Source organism: Electrona antarctica (assembly GCF_951216825.1).
Source record: "Electrona antarctica genome assembly, chromosome: 20".
NCBI lineage: Eukaryota > Metazoa > Chordata > Actinopteri > Myctophiformes > Myctophidae > Electrona > Electrona antarctica.
The window spans coordinates 35,387,915-35,407,430 of record NC_136801.1 but is presented as its reverse complement, the minus strand read 5'-3'; the positions used below and the strand labels follow the sequence as shown (position 1 = coordinate 35,407,430).

At 42.4% G+C, this 19,516-nt stretch overlaps 2 protein-coding genes across 5 annotated transcripts in view; both read right to left on the bottom strand.

Moving 5' to 3' along the window:
* The window catches only part of sugct (succinyl-CoA:glutarate-CoA transferase), a 556,340-nt gene that overhangs the window by 49,772 nt on the left and 487,052 nt on the right, over positions 1-19,516 (bottom strand). The gene's annotated exons all lie outside the window — the stretch shown is intronic.
* Positions 10,135-19,516, bottom strand: part of garem (GRB2 associated, regulator of MAPK1) — a 31,435-nt gene continuing 22,053 nt past the window's right edge. The window contains exons 9-12 of one of the 4 annotated variants that reach the window (XM_079490294.1): positions 18,385-18,530; positions 17,380-17,719; positions 15,960-16,592; positions 10,135-11,956 (exon numbers count right to left, since the gene is read on the bottom strand). In XM_079490294.1, coding sequence (XP_079346420.1) covers positions 11,822-11,956; positions 15,960-16,592; positions 17,380-17,719; positions 18,385-18,530 — 1,254 coding nt within the window. In that variant the 3' untranslated portion in view covers positions 10,135-11,821. Of the gene's footprint in view, positions 11,957-13,093; positions 15,267-15,478; positions 16,593-17,379; positions 17,720-18,384; positions 18,531-19,516 lie in introns of those variants that run through there. The other 3 variants (XM_079490293.1, XM_079490292.1, XR_013788560.1) reach the window with 3 other exon arrangements.

The window sequence follows — 19,516 nt, the reverse complement described above, 5'->3', positions numbered from 1 at the left end:
GAGAGAGAGAGAGAGAGAGAGAGAGAGAGAGAGAGAGAGAGAGAGAGAGACGAGTGCATTATATATATAAATTCTCTCTCTCTCTCTCTCTCTCTCTCTCTCGCCACACAGGCTTATCGCAGTGGTCATAGCAGCTACACACAGCTACTCGTTCGCAGTGCATCCATTTCCAATAATGCCCGCCTGAATGTGTGAATCACTTACCTTGTGCTTGCTGCTCGTTTTCAGAAGAATTAATCCAAGGTTTGTCATATTATGGTTTAAAGTAGGCATAAACTTTAGCTGGGCAGTCAGTGTGTGCAGAGTGAGAAGCAGCACTGCAGCCTCTGCTGATTAAATTGATATGACCTAGATATGTCATATGCGCATCTGACTGGCAAGATAATTAGTTATTTGGCAACACCTGTGTGAAATACCAATAGTATAATTTACACCCAGCACAATGAAACATACACAGTACATTTAGCCAGAAGCTTATGTTTCATACATAGAAAATGTCAAAACCTGTGTAATGAAAGGTAGAAAAGAAAAGCAGCACACCTTGGCCCAAAATGATAGAACATCTGTCAACATGTTACAATTTTTATTCATGCAGGCCTCGACGCGTCATCATGCATCGCGTTTTCGTTCAAAGGAAGTAATTCAAATTGGCCTTTCTATGGACTTTTGATATAAAAATACACAAAAACGGAAATGTTCCCATTGTTTTGGCATAGATTGGATATGCTCTAAAAGTGTGAAAAACATATTTTTCATGTCCCTATGTCTTTAAGGTTTGTGCAGACCTTCTAACTGCTCCCCAATGGTGGATCTCAATTCTGAACACTTGGACAGCAATTGTGTATCCACTTTGGAACCCATTGCAATGGGAGTGAGTCATTATAATAGGTTTTCCATCATGCTTGCTTGAAGCACAATCTCCCGAACTCTGGTTCGGGCAGAGTTTGAGAACTCTAACACTAACACACACACGCACGCACGCACGCACGCACGCACACACACACACACACACACACACACACACACACACACACACACCTGAAGTGGATGATTCATTGACAAACTGCAGACCTGATAATGATATTTAGGAACAGGTCTGGCTATGAGACAGCCGGCTCAGGAGGTAGAGCAGGTCGTCCAACGATGGGAGTGAGTCATTATAATAGGGTTTCCATCATGCTCGCTTGAAGCACAATTTATATTGAGCTCCTATTCAAAATATAAAAGGCACACCATTTAGATGGCTTGGTTGAATGCTTCTGATTCTGAATGTTCTTCTGATTGTAATTCTACTTCGTGTCAATGTTCAAGTATGTTATTTCAGTATATGGACTGCTGAGCTTAATAACAGCCCTGAAATTCAGAGCACCTGTTTGCACCTCTTGAAGTGTTAAAAGGTGACCCCAAGTTACAAGAATCAGTTGAGAAAAAAACGGTATCTAACAAAACCACGTCAGTGCGGTTGAACTGGACATTGTTCTATAACTAGATGTTGATGTTGTCTTGTTAGTCTATAGGCTACTAGCCTGGTAAACCAACCACCCTGGAAGTAGGCTACTGCATGGGTTCAGTTGGTTGAACTGGACATTGAATCTTAGTCCAATAATCCGTAAAAATGTTTGTCTAGTTTTGGTCAACAAAAACTGTTGACATTTTAGTCTAGTTTTAGTCTGACAATTATTTAAGCCCTTTACTTTTTTGTCAGACAATATGTTTCCATATAATCTAAAAAAATATTTCACAGTTTTGATTGAATCTGCAAATGTATTTGGAACCATAACCAGTCACAGAAATATCGATGCTTGCATCCTGTTTAACTAACTGATCCCAGTACAGTACAACAAGGCAACACCAAATGATTGAACTAAGATTAAGACTAAAATGTTTAATCGACTAAACGTGACTAAATAAAAATAGGATGAGTTCGACTAAATACTATAAAAACTAACAACGGTGATTTGAAACTGGACTAAAACTGAGACTAAATTTAAAAATAGCCGACAAAAACAACACTGCCTGGGGTCTCTCAATGCAAAGCCGTTTTAGTTACACAAAGGCTTTGCGTGACATTTTGTCTGCTTGCTTGCAAAGACGAGCAAATTGAAGCATGTGTTACAGGTCTCAGTTTACTTGTAAGACCCATATGCAGATGAGTTTTGTTGCTGGGAAGCCCTCCTATGCCAGGAATTTAACAGGAATAAAATAAATAGGACAGGTGACGACGGTGTTGTCCTTTCAGCCTCCTCATGCAGAATCAATTTATTCATTCACAATTCAATATATTTATTTTCTCTGTATCATTTATTTTTCTTTTTCAATAAATCAATCAACATATAACAGTCACAATATTCTTTTTTTCATTGGGTTCACATTTAAATTCACATTTAGTTACAATAACCATTTTTAGTTACTTTAACCAGCATCTATTTTTAGCAAAACACAGGAAATGGACTGTGTTTTGGACTGTTCCTTTAAATGTCTGTCAGACAGTAGTGCACATTATTTTAGGCATTGATTGATTGATTGAAAAATGTATTAACAGTTTGCAGAATTACAGTACATTTCAAGCACAAACTCAATACAAAGGCTGTTAACTGTGAGTGGACGACCCAATTAAGCATTACACTTGTTTACAACAGGGTCCAACTGTGTGCAGTTTATGAGTCTGTTGTGAAGTACAAACCTGGTAAAACAGGAATAAAATAAATAGGACAGGTGACGACGGTGTTGTCCTTTCAGCCTCCTCATGCAGAATGAGAATTTGAGAACTCTACACAGAGTAAAAGTGAAACACCATCAGCACCATCTTCATAATAGATACAAGTAAAACGCTCAAACGCGGGAAGCGAACGCAGCTCGTAAATTGCAATAACAACAATTAGAATAAATTACGTATTTTTTTAAGGTTTTTTTTAAGTTATCTTTTTTTATTATTATCGTGTTTTGGTTAAGATGTGTATTTTGATTTTATGTTGTATCATTGTCTGTTGCACTGTTGTTTTGCCCATCTGTTTTGAGTGGCTGAATGTTTGAGAAAGCCACAATGGAAGCATGCCTCTGGGCTTTTTCGTGTATTGTCCATTTGGTGCCTTTTTTTTAACTTGTGGTACTGTTAGGCCTATACTTTAAATTGTCAATTAAATATTAAATCAATCAAGCAATCAATTAAAATACTAGATAATAGAGAAAGAGGGAGCCATATTGGACCATAATGATGTGGTGATGTGGTACATCATCAGTGCATGCTAACTGGTTGTGCCATCAGGACACCATAATTGTCACTTGCCTTTGAAGCCATGCCTCTGCTCATAATTCATTCACACCATGTTCCAATCCGTAGCGGTGCACGGCCAGATTAGGATCAGACTTGGATTGAAAATTTAAAGGCTCATTAATTTTCAAATCATCCTTTACACGCCAACACGTCATGTTTAAACGACTCATTTACACATTTGATAATTTGCACGAATGGCTACTGTATTTAGTGAATGTACAAATTAAGGCTATTAAAAAACTGTAGGCACGCCAACACGTCATGTTTAAACGACTCATTTACACATTTGATAATTTGCACGAATGGCTATACTGTATTTTAGTGAATGTACAAATGAAGGCTATTAAAAAACTGTAGGCCCATGATTAACCAGCATTAATCATATACACATTCTTTTCCTTTCTTATCCTAAAACACAAAGTTAAGTTAAGTTTTGTGTGTGTGTGTGTGTGTTTTTTGTGTGTGATACAGCAGCGCCCTCTGGTGGCGGGCGGGTGGTGTTACAGTGTGACACACAGAGACACACACACACACACAGACATACATGTTCTGCTAGGTCTCATAGTTAGTGCTCATTGCATTCGCAATCACTACGTTCGCAATACACAAACTATTATTTTCATTATTATAAACAAATTCAGGTGAGGCCCTACTGATTGCCCTACTGGCCCGACCCTAAAACGTCGGGTCGGGCCTGGTCGGGTTCGGGCAGAGTTTGAGAACTCTGACACACACACACACACACACACACACACACACACACACACACACACACACACACACACACACACACACACACACACACACACACACACACACACACACACACACACACACACACACACACACACACACACACACACACACACACACACACACACACACACACACACACACACACACACACACACACACACACACACACACACACACACACACACACCACTGAAGTGGATGATTCATTGACAAACTGCAGACCTGATAATGATATTTAGGAACAGGTCTGGCTATGAGACAGCCGGCTCAGGAGGTAGAGCAGGTCGTCCAATGATCCCTGGGTCGGCACTTCGAGTCCCGGCTCCTCCTGTCCACATGTCGAAGTGTCCTGACCTTGGGCAAGACACTGAAGTTAAGTTCTGACTGTAGTTTGTAATCCTCTCTCTTATCATGACATGATGACTCGCTGTACGGCTGTAGTGCGTGTGCGTGTGTGTGTGTGTGTGTCTGTGTGCTGCTGTCCTAAAAAATTGGGCTTCCCCCCAAACATTCGCCCCTCCTGGGGTCAAGTTCAAACTACTCCCATGTGACCCCTGGTCTGACCTTAACCACTTGGTCCCACAACTATATAGGCTACTCTTTTTCTCCCTATAGCTGCTATAGTGACTGACTGACAGCTATAGGCGGTTGGGCAGAAACCTCTTTGGTCCATAAGGTGTTTGTGTTGTTGACACCCTACTTGATCATACATACAACAGCGTCACGCAAAAGTAGCAGATCCACAAGCTGGTTTCGGGCTTGTAGATCTGCTATACTGTTTTAATTTAATATTTTGAATCCTGAAAAGTAACAGTTTTGGACATATGAGATTTACACCCAGCAGAGACCGTTACACTTAATCTGGGGTTGGAGGGGGACACCGGGGACATAACATTTGCCAGGAATTTCTAGATTGACTATTTTCCGGCAAAGAGATTTGGTGTAGAAGGAAACGAGAGCAGCAGACAGAAGTACTTTTGCATCCGAGGTCCATTTGGTTGACCTGAGATCAGATTCTAAAAATGTCTTCTACATCCTGACAGTTTTCTGAAAAAGCTATGTTTCTATGTCAGTGGTTCTTCGAATTTTCAAAAATAGCAGATCTACAAGCTCGTAGCGCGCCACTTGGTGGCGCGCTACGAGCTTGTAGATCTGCTATTTTTGAATAGCTAAAGCATAACATAATGCTAACACCAAAAGGGGTTCCCGCCCAAAATGGGTTAAGTACAAGTGGCTAAGAAAGCTGTCAGTCAGTAGCAGGGAGAAAGCTAGTCTGATTTGGGACATAAACGTTGGCAACATAGAAACTGTACTGTATGTCAAACGGTTATGCAATTCCTTGAACTCTGTCCTGTTCGCTTATTGTTTACTTTTTCATATTGTCAGCGTTGTTCCTTTTCGATATAAAATAAAAGTGTGTCCCAAACAAACGGTGAGCTTAACACTCACACGACGGTAGCAAGGCCAGGTACCACCATGTGCCACACAAACTGACTTCAGGTCAAAAATACTTTTTTTTCACTGCAATGTTATATTGGCTACTCCGCTACTGTATCCCGTTGGAGCTACAAGACGCTTTGACACCTTCTCCCCCCCCCCCAGGGGCTGTCTGGAGGTGTGAAGTTCACTCCCATGGGGGAGAAAGGCCAGGGGTCAGTTTGACCGAAAACGAACAGGCAGAGATGGTATACAAGTATGCCTAAATTCATGTTTAGAAAATGTTTCAGATGAAAAGAAAAAAAAAGAATGAAAAACAGATGTGATTTGAATCGAATTTTAGGAAATGTCATGGAAGGGGAACCTTCTGAGAGCTTCATGGGCAAAGATAATCAACCTCAAAATCTCAAAATGGGTCAGAAAGACCTCACAGACACATGCAGTGGTTCCCAAATTGGGGTCTGGGGATCCCCAGGGGTCCTTGAGGGAGTTCCAGGGGGTCCCCAGCTAAATGATAGTTAGGAACCAAATGGACCCTTATGGGTCTGAAACTCAGAGTGTACAAATGATCCATTTGTATACTCTCAGAGTTAAATTAACATTGATTTTACAATATGAATTGGGGATATACCAATTGTCATCAAATGTGGGTCCGTAGCCTAATGCATGTCAAACTGGTGGGGTCCTTGAAATTAAACAGGTTGAGAATCACTGCTAGAGCCGTACAATTCTTCTATTATGGGGGTCTCTGGCATAGCTTTTCACATGGGGGTCGGCAAGCTAATTAGTGTCAATTTGGGTGTCCTTGACATGAAAAAGTTTGGGAGCTCTAGTGCTAATGCTTTGTACATGTGCCCCCCCGTCACGTTTGTATCCGACGTTAGGGTAAAACTTCAGGACGCACAGAAGAAAAAATCTCAAAAGGATCCCTTGTTCATTCGTTGGCCCACATGGACATTAACCCATTTTGGGCGGGAACCCCTTTTGGTGTTAGCATTATGTTATGCTTTAGCTATTGAAAAATAGCAGATCTACAAGCTCATAGCGTGCCACCGAGTGGCGCGCTACGAGCTTGTAGGTCTGCTATTTTTGAAAATTCGAAGAACGACTGACATAGAAACAGCTTTTTCAGAAAAATGTCAGGATGTAGAAGACATTTTTAGAATCTGATCTCAGGTCAAAATGGTGATCTAATTATAGACAAAACACCCAAACATCAATAAATCCATTTTAATAGAATGTACAACCAAAGAAAAGGAAGGAAAAAAAAGTTAATTATAAAACTCATAAATTGCCAGTTTTTTTTTCTTCTATAATACTGACAATGTACCATAACTGTTTGTTATTGTATCAACCCAGTGACACTTTGCCTCGTATCCCTCTATTTTGCATAAAGTTGCAATAATTCACGTAGGCCTCGATTCAGACTGTAGTTCAGCGTGTATAACCTGACTCCGCCAGATGGGGCAGCAGAGAGTACACTGGGTTCCCCCAGCGTGTATGCAACAAAGCAATACCCACCTAGCGATATTGAGTGCTATGCTGCAGTTTAAACCCGTCATGATCGTTGCAAGTCAAATGTTCACATCACAAGGAACCAGTTCTCCACAATACCGGCGCCTTAAGTTATTTATTTGGCCTTTTTTCCTAAATGTCATAGGTCATTATTACCAAAATAAATCTGATTACCAGGTGGCCTTATTGGCCAGTGGGTTGTCAAACATGTTCACTTCAAAGACCTACTACTTATTATGTATTTAAAAAATATATAATTAGAAGAAGAAAAACTGTTAGAAAGTGTTGTACCCTGCCCTTTTTGAGTGGTGCAGCCACTCCATTGCCCAGCAATGTGTGTCCCTGGCTGGGTCCATCCGAGCACAGAAATAGCTTTTTTTCCCCCCATTTTCTTCTAATTATTTGTAATTTATTGTCATGGTTATTGTCTTGGCTTTGTCCGCGGCTTAAAGGTTTTTAAATAAATACGTTTTGAAAAGTCTATGGAAAAATGAATGGGGGATTAACTGCGGCACTCTATTGAGACATTTACATCTGACAGAGCAAGCAGGCAGGCTCAGTGGTGTAAAACAATAATACTAAAATAAAAAAATAAAATAAATCAGACCTAGTTTTAAATCCAGGTTTGAAGAGTAAAGTTATTTTTTTTTGCTGGGTCCCCCCCTCAAGGACCTCTGGTGGGGCCCCATACCCCACTTTGAGAACCACTGGCCAAAGATGTTTACTGCTGGAGAAACAGCGCAACAGGTGGGTTGGGGGGGGGTACAGAAAGACGCAAACAGCTGCACAATTACACAGCATTATCACACTGTGGTCAACACAACAATGCACCGTGACTGGGAAACCATCCTAGACAGAGTTTATTTTCTCTTTAACCCATTTTGGGGCAGGAACCCCATTTGGTGTTGTAAACATTATGTTATAATTTAGCTATTGAAAAATAGCAGATCTACAAGCTCATAGCGCGCCACTGAGTGGCGCGCTACGAGCTTGTAGGTCTGCTATTTTTGAAAAGTCGTGAAAATGTGGCACAAATCTTTGAATATATATTCTTTCAGATCGAACGTTTTTTACTCAAATCTTTGCTTCTGGGGGGATACCCTGGAACAACATATTTTCAGATGGGGGTTGGTGGCCAATTATAACATATCATTTTTGGGGTCCTCGACATGAAATATTGAGCACCACTGATACAGAAACATGAGGTATTTCAGAAAACTGTCAGACATTTTTTACATTTCGACGTCAGGCCTAAATGGGTTAAAGCAGTGGGTTTTCAACCCTTTTCATATCGAGGCCCATTATCGATTCATTTGAGCCACACGGACGGACCACCATTTGACGAGATTTAGCCTCTCAGACCAAAGCATATTTTGTTATCGCTGGATACGATTTTGTCCACAATTCCATGGTGCATTAGGAGATAACAGGCAAACGTTGATCAAGATAACAATTCTTCCACATTCTCTACTTGTGTAGACTTGTAAAAATAACTAATTGTGTAGAGCTGTTGTAAATTAATTAATGGAGATGTTTAACACTCATTTAACTCTTGATAACGTAACATGAAACCAAATGAACCCATTTGGTTTCATTTTACCCCCTAAAGGACCACTGGTGGTCCCCAGACCACTGGTTGAGAACCACTGCTTTAAACGGTGGACTGTAGGCCCAAATTATGTGTTTCCAGATTTGTACACGACAGAAGAGCTCGATCATTTACAGTTTGTAAATACAGTACACTGTTTAATGTACTACAAAATAATAAAGGGTCAGATCAGACATTGGTGTCATAATTATTGTTGACGTCGTCAGGCAGAAACCATCTCTAAATGTAAACTGTTTGTTCGTAAATTAATGCAATGGACCATGTGCACGCCACGGCCATATTGCTATATAAGTTAATGGCAGGGTGGTAACTAGCTGTAATTTCCCCATTGACAGCCCATTCATCCAAACAGAAAAGTCCTATCTGATTGTATTAAACAACCTCAAACTCACCAACATTGCTGCTGTACGAAAAGCTTGAATTATCCTCGATCTGCAAAGTGTTTGTTTAACCCATTTTGACCTGAGATCAGATTCTAAAAATGTCTTCTACATCCTGACAGTTTTCTGAAAAAGCTATGTTTCTATGTCAGTCGTTCTTCGAATTTTCAAAAATATCTACAAGCTCATAGCACGCCACCGAGTGGCGCACTACGAGCTTGTAGATCTGCTATTTTTCAATAGCTAAAGCATAACATAATGCTAACACCAAAAGGGGTTCCCACCCAAAATGGGTTCAAAACAAAATCCACTGTAGACATGTTACAAGCTACTTGCTGTCGTTGCAAGGTGATTATTTTTTGTGTTGGAGTTTGGAAGTGCTTGTTGGATAATCAACAGCCCTGCATGCATACCACCCGTTTAGAATTTGCACATAATAATGTAGGAGGCAGCGGGACGTTTCTTTACTGAAAACGAGCGCTTCCAAACTCTGATGGCAAGATGGCCGCGGTCTGCAAAAGGTCATTACCATAGAATATAAAAGGATAGACTGAACTGGTGTGAAGCTCCGCCCCCCCCCAGCTATTCATGTCAGTGGAAGGTGCTCAGTGGCGTTTTGAAGCACCCGGAAGACTGCCGGAAGTACCGTCTCAGAGCGTCTACTTCCGCATTTGGTGGTCAAATGCGGAAGTGCAACCGAGCGCTCAATGTTAAAGACCCAGCTGCACGGGGTTTCCCGGTCATGAATCCACGGGTCCGCCTGTAGTCCCTCCTCCTACCACTAGGGCCCAGTGCTTCAACGTTGAATAGCCTCACTGGCCCCTTGGTCATTACTCGATCATACTACAGCGTCACACAAAAGCTTCAAAAGCACCACATCCACAATCTCGAGCTTGTTCTGCTATTCTTTTGCCATTCATGAATGTGAATCCTGAAGTCACAGTTTTGGACATTGCGAGATTTCCACCCCGCAGAGACAACATTTAACCAAGGAAGAAAACTAGGAAGAATGTTTATTTTTTTAAACTACTCGTGCATAGTTTATATTTGAGCTGATCAGTTGCATTAGTGTCGTCGGTCAGCTCTGAATCGAGGCCATAGAAAATAGAACGTTTGGTAGGAATACACAAAGCAGCGATTATTTCACCCTGGTAGAATATTATTTAGCATAGAATCCAGGAACCACCAAACATGGGGACCATCCAGCTCCAACCGGTTGGCATAATCTCATGTATACGCTATAGGCCGGTCACAATTATCGCATCGCCGCAATAATTTGAGATAATTGCAATTTATTTTTGCATAATCGTCAATCATTTTCATGTTGAAAAATGTCCATATACATCTTCAAACGTTCTTTCAAAAATAGCAGGACATAGTTGATCTACAAGCTTACAACACGTCACACAATTGTAAACTAGTTTATACCGCTATTTTATAAATTTTTTGTAAAGAAAGAATTATTAAATGTGTCAGTGATTTCTTTGCATCATGTTCATGTTTATACAGTATTTGTCATTATCAGTCCTGTGCAATTTGTGATTACAAAGCCTAAAAGGCAAAAAAGGAAATATCGGAAAAATCGTTAAATCGCTCCAATGTCACAAAATGATTAAACTTAAATGTGTGAGGTGACAGCCCTAGTGTACATTAGATGAGGCAGTGAGTGACAAACTGGAACAAAAGTCGCAGAAGCGACTAGTACATTTAGAACTCCAGACTTTAATTGTAACAGAGTAATTCTACGTTGCAGTATTGCTACTTTTACTTAAGTAAAACAATTGAGTACTTTTTTTCCCCCACCGCCATTGGGTACACGAGAGAACTCCTTTAGGGGATTCACATTGACATTCACCACACTGAGTACGTCTGATTCTGTTCCCGAATACGGTTCCCTGGTCCCCGCTGGCCATGATTCACATTGGCCTTGATTCTTCCGTACCCGAGTACACTTCATTCAACTGTATTCAATGCTTTCACATTGCATCGATCCGTATCCGAGTGCACTTCATTCAACTGTATTCAATGCTTTCACATTTAATCGATCCGTACCAGAGTACACTTCATTCAGCTGTATTCAATGCTTTCACATTGCATCGATCCGTACCCGAGTACACTTCATTCAACTGTATTCAATGCTTTCACATTTAATCGATCCGTACCAGAGTACACTTCATTCAACTGTATTCAATGCTTTCACATTGCATCGATCCGTATCCGAGTACACTTCAATCGGGCCCGGGTACGGTTGGGTGATCCGCTCCTGGGAACGGTACGCAGAATTCACACTACCACATCTGCCAAGTGGTCCCGAATGCGCACCAGGGACCATAGTGTGAGAATCCCCCATTAGAGCTAGTGTGCTCACACCTAGTGAACATGTTCTACCAAAGTGAAACATCGCCTTCATTTTACATAGTTTTAAGGTCAGTTGGTTAAGGCATAAAAAGGTTTTATTTTATTATTATTTTTTTTACTACTTCTTAGGACACTTGATACATGAAAAAACAAGAAAAAGATAAGTACCTTTCACCCTTGCAAAAGTATATGTAGTGCATTCAGGTTCTTCGCTAATGTCTTCTATCGTCGTACGAGGCTCGTATCGTCTTATAATCAGCCATAAAGGACCACTTCACCACTTTTCAACCTATCTTCATATAATTGATCCTTGCTAATGTTCATGATAAAATAACACTTTTTCCCCCCTACTCTGTCTGTGTCTCATAGGAGGGCTGTGGGCAGTTCAGAAACATGTCCACCAGTGACATCATCATTAGCCAAACAAGATTGTTATTATTATAATATTTTGTAATATTTAGATTTTTATTATCGTGAGAACGATGGCTTCCATTATCGCATTGCAATTTTCCAGGAATAGAAACCCGCAGTTTCTATTGGCTTGGATTCCCCATCGATGATGTCACTGGTGGACAGTGGACTGGTGGTTTCTGAACTGCCAACAGCCCTCCTCCTATGAGACACAGACTGGGTAGAAAGAAATGGTGTTATTTTATCATGAAAATTAGTGAGGACAAATTATATGAAGACAGGTTGAAAAGTGGTGAAGTGGACCTTTAATGGACCACAGCGAATGGCTGGATGGATGATGAATAGATGGATGGGTGGGTGGATGAATAGATGGATGGATGAATAGATTAATGGATGGATGGATGGGTGGGTGGATGATGGGTGGATGAATAGATTAATGGATGGATGGGTGGGTGGATGATGGGTGGATGGATGGATGGATGGATGGATGGATGGATGGATGAATGGATGGATGGATGGGTGGATGAATGGATGGGTGGATGGATGAATGGATGGATGGATGGATGGGTGGATGGATGGATGAATAGATTAATGGATGGATGAGTGGGTGGATGATGGGTGGATGAATAGATGAATGGATGGATGGATAGATGGGTGGATGAATGAATGGGTGGATGGATGACATATGGCCAAAGTGCATAATGCATGACGTTGATGTGTGATAGTGTTGTGGTCTGTAGAATCGTAGTCTTGTGGTTATATGCATATTAGTGTTGGATACAGAAATCTTTTAGTTGGTTAAAAAGGCCTCAAGTTATTATTATTATTATTTGTTTTCATAAATAAGTCTTTTTTGAGGAGACACTGGGATAAAGTAACAAGGACTCCCCTTCTTTAGAAAGTTGACACAAGGCATCAAATAAAAACGAGACACACACTGGCTTGGCAACTGTACATAGTTAAGTGGATGTGTGAGGGTCACTGGCCCTTTAAGAAAGGAGAATACCACCACGTTTGACAATTATTCACCGCTAGCCACTTCCTAACCTGACTCCGCCAGATGGGGCAGCAGAGAGTACACTGGGTTCCCCCCTCCTGCTCCCATCTGGGAACTCTCAGGCAGACTTGATGCTCCAGCCACAAAACAGCCTGGCCAATCAGCGGCAGCTAGAGGCGGGATCAAGGCATACACAGTGCTGCCTTGATCCCGCCTCTAGCTGCCGCTGATTGGCCAGGCCGTTTTGTCTTTTGTCATCAAGTCTGCCTGAGAGTTCCCAGATGGGAGCAGGAGGGGGGAACCCAGTGTACTCTCTGCTGCCCCATCTGGCGGAGTCAGGTTAGCCACTTCCACCCACTGGGCCAATCAACCAGTGTTGATTTTGACAGCAAAATGTGATTGTAGTTTTTTAGTCATAGTCTCTTGAATGGTTTTCATTTAGTTTTAGTCACATTTTAGTCACCTGGAATGTCTTAGTGTTAGTTTTAGTGTTTTAGTGGACTAAATATCATACGATTTTAGTCGACTAAATCTACAGTTGATTTAGTCGACTGAAATGTATTTTGGCAGGCCTTGATACCGTCGTAATGACTGATTTTACACTTGCTGAAAATAGCACGCGTTGTGAGCTTGTAGTTTCAGTATGCAAGCAAGTAGTGTAAAATGACTTATACTGGATCTCTTGTCCACTAGTCTAGTTTGTAATTTGTTGACAAAATTGTTGGCAAAATAGTTTTCATTTAGTTTCTGTCAATGAAAAAAGGTAGTCGACAACCTTTTTTTCCCCGTCATAGTATTAGTCGACGAAATCAACACTGGCGCCATCCATCGACGGGAAGAAACCTCTTTCCAGAACTGTCGAGCTGCCTATATGAATTATTAGTTCTTTGTTTACCCAGGGTAAGTGGACTAAGCTCGAGATGCTTGTTTACAGCCACTCCCTGCTCATAGAACATTTCATGGTTGGGGTTCAATGCCTTGCTCAAGGGCACTTCAGCGGTGGTAATTTTAACGTGCCGGTCCGGGGATTCGAACTGGCGACCTTCCGGTATCAAGACCGCTCCGCAAACCGTTCGGCCACCGCTGCCCCACCCAGTGGTGGAAAGTACATTTACTACTGTACTCAAGTCAAGTTTTGAGGTATTTGTACTTTACTTTTCCGAATCTTGCTTCTACTCCACTACATCTCGGATCCAGATATTGTACTTTTACCCTACTACAATTATTTGACAACTTTAGTTACTAGTTACTTTGTAGCTTTTTGGTTATTATTACGAAACATACAGTAACCACTTCAGCCCTAGATCTGCTATTTTCAAAAGAGTTTTTATACATTTGGAAACTTGCGAAATGGGAAATTCTTCATAATGAGTACTTTCTACTTTTTAGAAAATTTGGATACCAATACTTTTACTCAAGTACATTTTTAATTCTGGACTTCTACTTGTAAAAGAGTATCTCCACATTGCAGTATTGATACTTTTACTTAAGTAAAACATTTGCATACTTTTCCACCACTGGTACATTGTAAGGTCTCGATGTAGTAAATTGTCAAGAGGGAGTTTTTTCCTGAATTTTGACGCGCATTTCTCATTTAGTCAACAATGCTTTGTAATCATAATTGTTTTCGCTTAGGATGGTGCTGGATGCCACAGTCTGAGGCAAAAAAAAGGTCCAGTTTTCCTGTTGAAATGCCTAAAACTGGGTGGTATTGCCGTTGGAATTCCTAAAACTGGGTGGAATTGCCGTGGAAATGCCTAAAACTGGGTGGAATTGCCGTTGAAATGCCTAAAACTGGGTGGTATTGCCGTTGAAATGCCTAAAACTGGGTGGAATTGCCGCGGAAATGCCTACAACTGGGTGGTATTCTCCTTTAAGAACAAAGCCACACACACACAATGCCCTCGTCGTCGAGCTGACCCGGTAAGTTCCAGCAGCAGTGACCCCAGCAGGGTCAAGGTTCATAATGATGATAGCTGCGTTCGCCAACTGGCTTTCCCATTGGCTTAAATAATAAACGATGGGAGTGGTCGACGCCAGCACTTCTACATGCGTGGCGACACCGGAGAGCATGATGGGAAATAATAACACGAGAATGTCGGTAGGAAAAAAAGTGCCAAACGATTCCATTCAGTTATGAAATAGCAGTCACTGACTATCAAGTGGGCTGAGAACCAAACCCACCTCCAGGACCTGGTAACAAAAGCTCTTTTTTTTTAAAACGGTCATATTCATCTTAGTATACAAAACAAAAACAAACAAAAAAATAGCCCTGTGTGACGACCAAGTGTTGCATAGCGTTGTGGTCTTTTGAAAGGTTGTCAGTTTTTTTGTTTTTTTTCCCGGGCTTTTCAATAAATGCAGATTTTTGTAGTGTCTTCTATTGTACTTTTTATGGCGGTTTCGGATGCTGTCAGACGATATAATCTCCGTCATCAGCCCTTATCAAGACCGTGCGATGGAGTCAGTATGGACATTTCCTACATGTTGATGTTGTCGTCAGCCATTGTTGGTCACGTTGTCCGACTACTAAACCCTATTACTGACCCTAAAGGTGGCCTTACACTAGCCGATAATCGGGCATTTTTGACGCTCGGGGGTGCCCGACCGCTCAAAGCGCAATCGGGATCGGCCCGATCAACATCAAGAATGTTTGATATTTGCTCTGCCCCGCTCCGATTATCCTGTAGTGTGTGGTGCTCAGATTTCAGATTGAAAAAAATCGGCTAGTGTAAGGCCACCTTAACCCTAAATCTAACTCTAACCTCAGTCTTAACCGGACAGAAGTTGTTGCATAGCGCAGTTTCATGGGGGTGAGCACGCTTATCCGACACACCAAAGGTTCGACATGCGGAAATCACCTGTCGCTCCCGACATGCGTTGGTCCGACATGCGTTGCGTCGTGCTTGCGGTTAGGTTAAGGTTTTGGGTAGGTTGTCGGTCTAATGACTGTCGGACCTTTGGTGTGTCGGAACTAAAGCCTGTACCCGCTCAACCTTGGTTTCGCTTCGGCGGCAGTAATTTCACATCCGTGTTTCCTAGTCGCCTACTCGCGGTAGGCAGTATGTAGGAAATGACGATATTGCCTCCATCGCATGGTCTCGATAAGGAACGTCATCGGGAATCGATTATCGGTTGATAACATCCGATGCGGAGGGGGGGGGACTTTTTCTGTTATATCTTAGGTCTCCACCCGTCGATGAACTGCAGGAGCTTCTTCACCTGCAGCTTGCTCAGCTTGAAGTCCTCGCTCAGGATCTCGTCGCTGAGCTGCAGCAGGAGGTTCCCGTCGATCTTCTCCGACACGAAGAGGGACACGACGTCGTCGGGCAGCCCGATGAACCGCAGCGACCGCGACACCTCCTCGATGGAGAGGCCGCTCAGCTCGGCCGGCGGCCGCCACGGCGTGGCGGGTGGCGGCGTCGGCGAAACGCACAGGTAGTTGGGCGAGTACGAGATGGAGTAGATGTTCCTGGTACCGGTAGTAGTGGTGCCCTGCTCGTGTTGGCTGAGTGGCCGCTTGGGAGGAGGAGGAGGAGTAGTCCCGCCTCCTCCTCGCTCTTTGTCGCGAGCCGGAGAATCCGTGGCGTTCGGCGCCGTCGCGTTCGATTTGGGCGTCCGTGGCGGCAGGATGGGGCACGAGACGCTCTGCTTGGCGCTCCGCTCGTCCATCGGCTGGCTGTGCCCGTACGCGTCCATGTAGCTAGACGTGTAGCTCGAAGACGTGACGCAGAACTGGCCCGAAGAAGCTCTCTGCGCTCGGAAGTCGCCGCCGCCGCCGCCGCCTCCTCCTCCGAAGCCGAGCGCGCGCTCTCTCCCGTCGAAGTCGAACAGGCTGGACGTGGTGCTGCAGGCCTTCACATGGAATGAAGCAAAGATAAAATCTCATGACTGAAAATGTAATGATGATGTTTAGGAATAATTATTCTAAACCTATTGTTGCTGCTGTTCCACATTCCACTGAAAAATCACAGATTTATTTGAGGCATTAACCTCTTTGCTTTTTTTCTGAGACCATTCATGTTTATGGGAGATGCTTCTAAACTTGGATTCTATTGCTAGTTTGATCACTTCAAACACGCTTTCCTCTTAAATATACTGACCGAAAATAGCCAATCTACAAGCTCACAACACGTCATGCTGCCACGTGTTGTGAGCTTGTAGATCCGCTATTTTCGGCGCGCAGCATGCTTTCACAGAAGACACGCTGGCTTTCTATGGAACCCAAATGACTGAAATCAGTCGTGGGCGACTGAGAACCCATTTAGGCCCGACGTCGATATTTAAAAAATGTCTTCTAAATCCTGACAGTTTTCTGTATCAGTGGTGCTCAATATTTCATGTCAAGGACCCCAAAAAATATATGTAATTTGCCGCCGACCCCCATCTGAAAATATGTTGTTCCAGGGACCCCCCATGAAGCAAAGATTTGAGTTAAAAACGTTCGCTCTGAAAGAATATATATTCAAAGATTTGCACCACAGTTTCACGACTTTTCAAAAAGAGCAGACCTACAAGCTCGTAGCGCGCCACTCGGTGGCGCGCTATGAGCTTGTAGATCTGCTATTTTTCAATAGCTAAAGTATAACATAATGTTTAAAACACCAAAAGGGGTTCCCGCCCAAAATGGGTTAATCCATGCCTTCGGCATGCTGGGCGAGCGCTTGCGCGGGTAGCTGTAGTAACTCCGGCTACAGCTGGACGCCGTCGGTGGGAAGTCATCGGCGCCGTAGTGGGACTCCCCTCCTTCTCCTCCTCCTCCTCCTCCTCCACTGAAGTTGTTGGGCCAGGACAGGCGGGAGGACATTCCGTCCGATGGCGGCAGGCTTGTCGAGGGGGACACGACGACGCTGCCGTTGGCCTCGTCTAGGCTAGTGCTAGCGCTTTTAGTCCAGCTGCTGCAGGGGTAGCACACGCCGCTCTGCTGCTGCTGCTCCTCCGCCGCCGCCGCTTCCGGAGCCTCCGTCGTCTCGCAGCCTCCGCTAGACGCGCAGGAAAAAAGACATTTACGTTGGAAAATGTTAATCCATTTAGGCCTGACGTCGAAATTTAAAAGAAATTCTTCTAAATCCTCCAGTTTTCTGAAATAAATATTTTCACGATTTTTCAAAAATAGCAGACCTACAAGCTCGTAGCGCGCCACTCGGTGCCGCGCTATGAGCTTGTAGATCTGCTATTTTTCAATAGCTAAATTACAACATAATGTTTAAAACACCAAAACACCATGATTTGCTCCCCCCACTAAAACATGATCATCAGATACTACATCAGATTATACAAGAGAAAGATATTTTTCAAAAAAAGTGTACAGTATACGTTTTTATGTGTAACTCTGAGAGTGTACAAATGGAACCAAATGGACCCGTAAAGGTACATTTGGTTCTGGCTCCTACGTGGGCATTTATTGAAGGTCAATGTTGCAACATCGTTGTCAGCTTTAATCTTTTCCCAGTGGCCTCTAAATATACTAAGTTGCCAAAGAATTTCATAGTCTCACATTCTCTCAAAATGTGGCTCTCAATAGGAGTAAGGGGCCCAACTTTCCAAAAATGGCGTGTATTCCCAGCACTTTTAATGAAAAAAACAAATAAAAAATATATAAAGCATTGAATCAATTTCCCCATGCTCTTCAGTGTCTTGTGCTTACATGTTGTGGAGTCCTGAGGAGTAATAAGACAGCGTGGGACTGGGAGAGCGCGTCTCCTGTTGTCGAGCCTTGGAGATGACCGGCGCCTGTTTGGAACTCCTGGGTGGGATGGGCGGGGCGTTCAACAGGCGGCATTCTTCCCTCACCTGGAAACAAAACATTGATACTGTAGGTGCATTTTTTAAGACCATTAACACATTTTGGGCGGGAACCCCTTTTAGTGTTAGCATTATGTTATGCTTTAGCTATTGAAAAATAGCAGATCTACAAGCTCGTAGCGCGCCACTCGGTGGCGCGCTATGAGCTTGTAGATCTGATTTTGGGCGGGAACCCCTTTTAGTGTTAGCATTATGTTATACTTTAGCTATTGAAAAATAGCAGATCTACAAGCTTGTAGGTCTGCTATTTAAAAAAAATCGAAGAACGACTGACATAGAAACATAGCTTTTTCAGAAAACTGTCAGGATGTAGAAGACATTTTTAGAATCTGATCTCAGGTCAAAATGGGTTAAGCCCGGAGACCAGATTCTACAAAATGTCTTCTAAATCCTGACAGTGGTTGTAACTATTTCATGTCAAGGAGCCCCAGAATGATCTGTATTTGGCCATGGACCCCTATCTTAAAATGTGTTATTCCAGGGACCCCCAGAAGCAAAGATATGAGTTAAAAAAAAAAGTTTGCTATGAAAGAATATATATTGACAGATTTGCACACATTTTCATGACTTTTCAAAAATAGCACATCCAAAGCAAGTCAGTCTGTTTGTCTGCATCGATAGATGATAATATATAACCTTTATTCCTTGGGTAAATCCAGGTGTTATACATAGTGGTTATTATTATTATTATTATTATATTAGCCTAATATTGTATTATATTAATATGTATAAAACCAACGCATATCACTTGAATAATGTTGATATTAACCCATTTTGAGCGGGAACCCCTTTTGGTGGTTACATACATTATGTTATAATTTAGCTATTGAAAAATGGCAGATCTACAAGCTCACCGAGTAGAAAAATCGTTAAAATGTGCCTCAAATCTTTCAGAAAATTGTCATGATTTAGAAAACATTTTTATTTAATATCGACGTCAGGCCTGAATGGGTTAAAACCGTGTGGGAATCTAC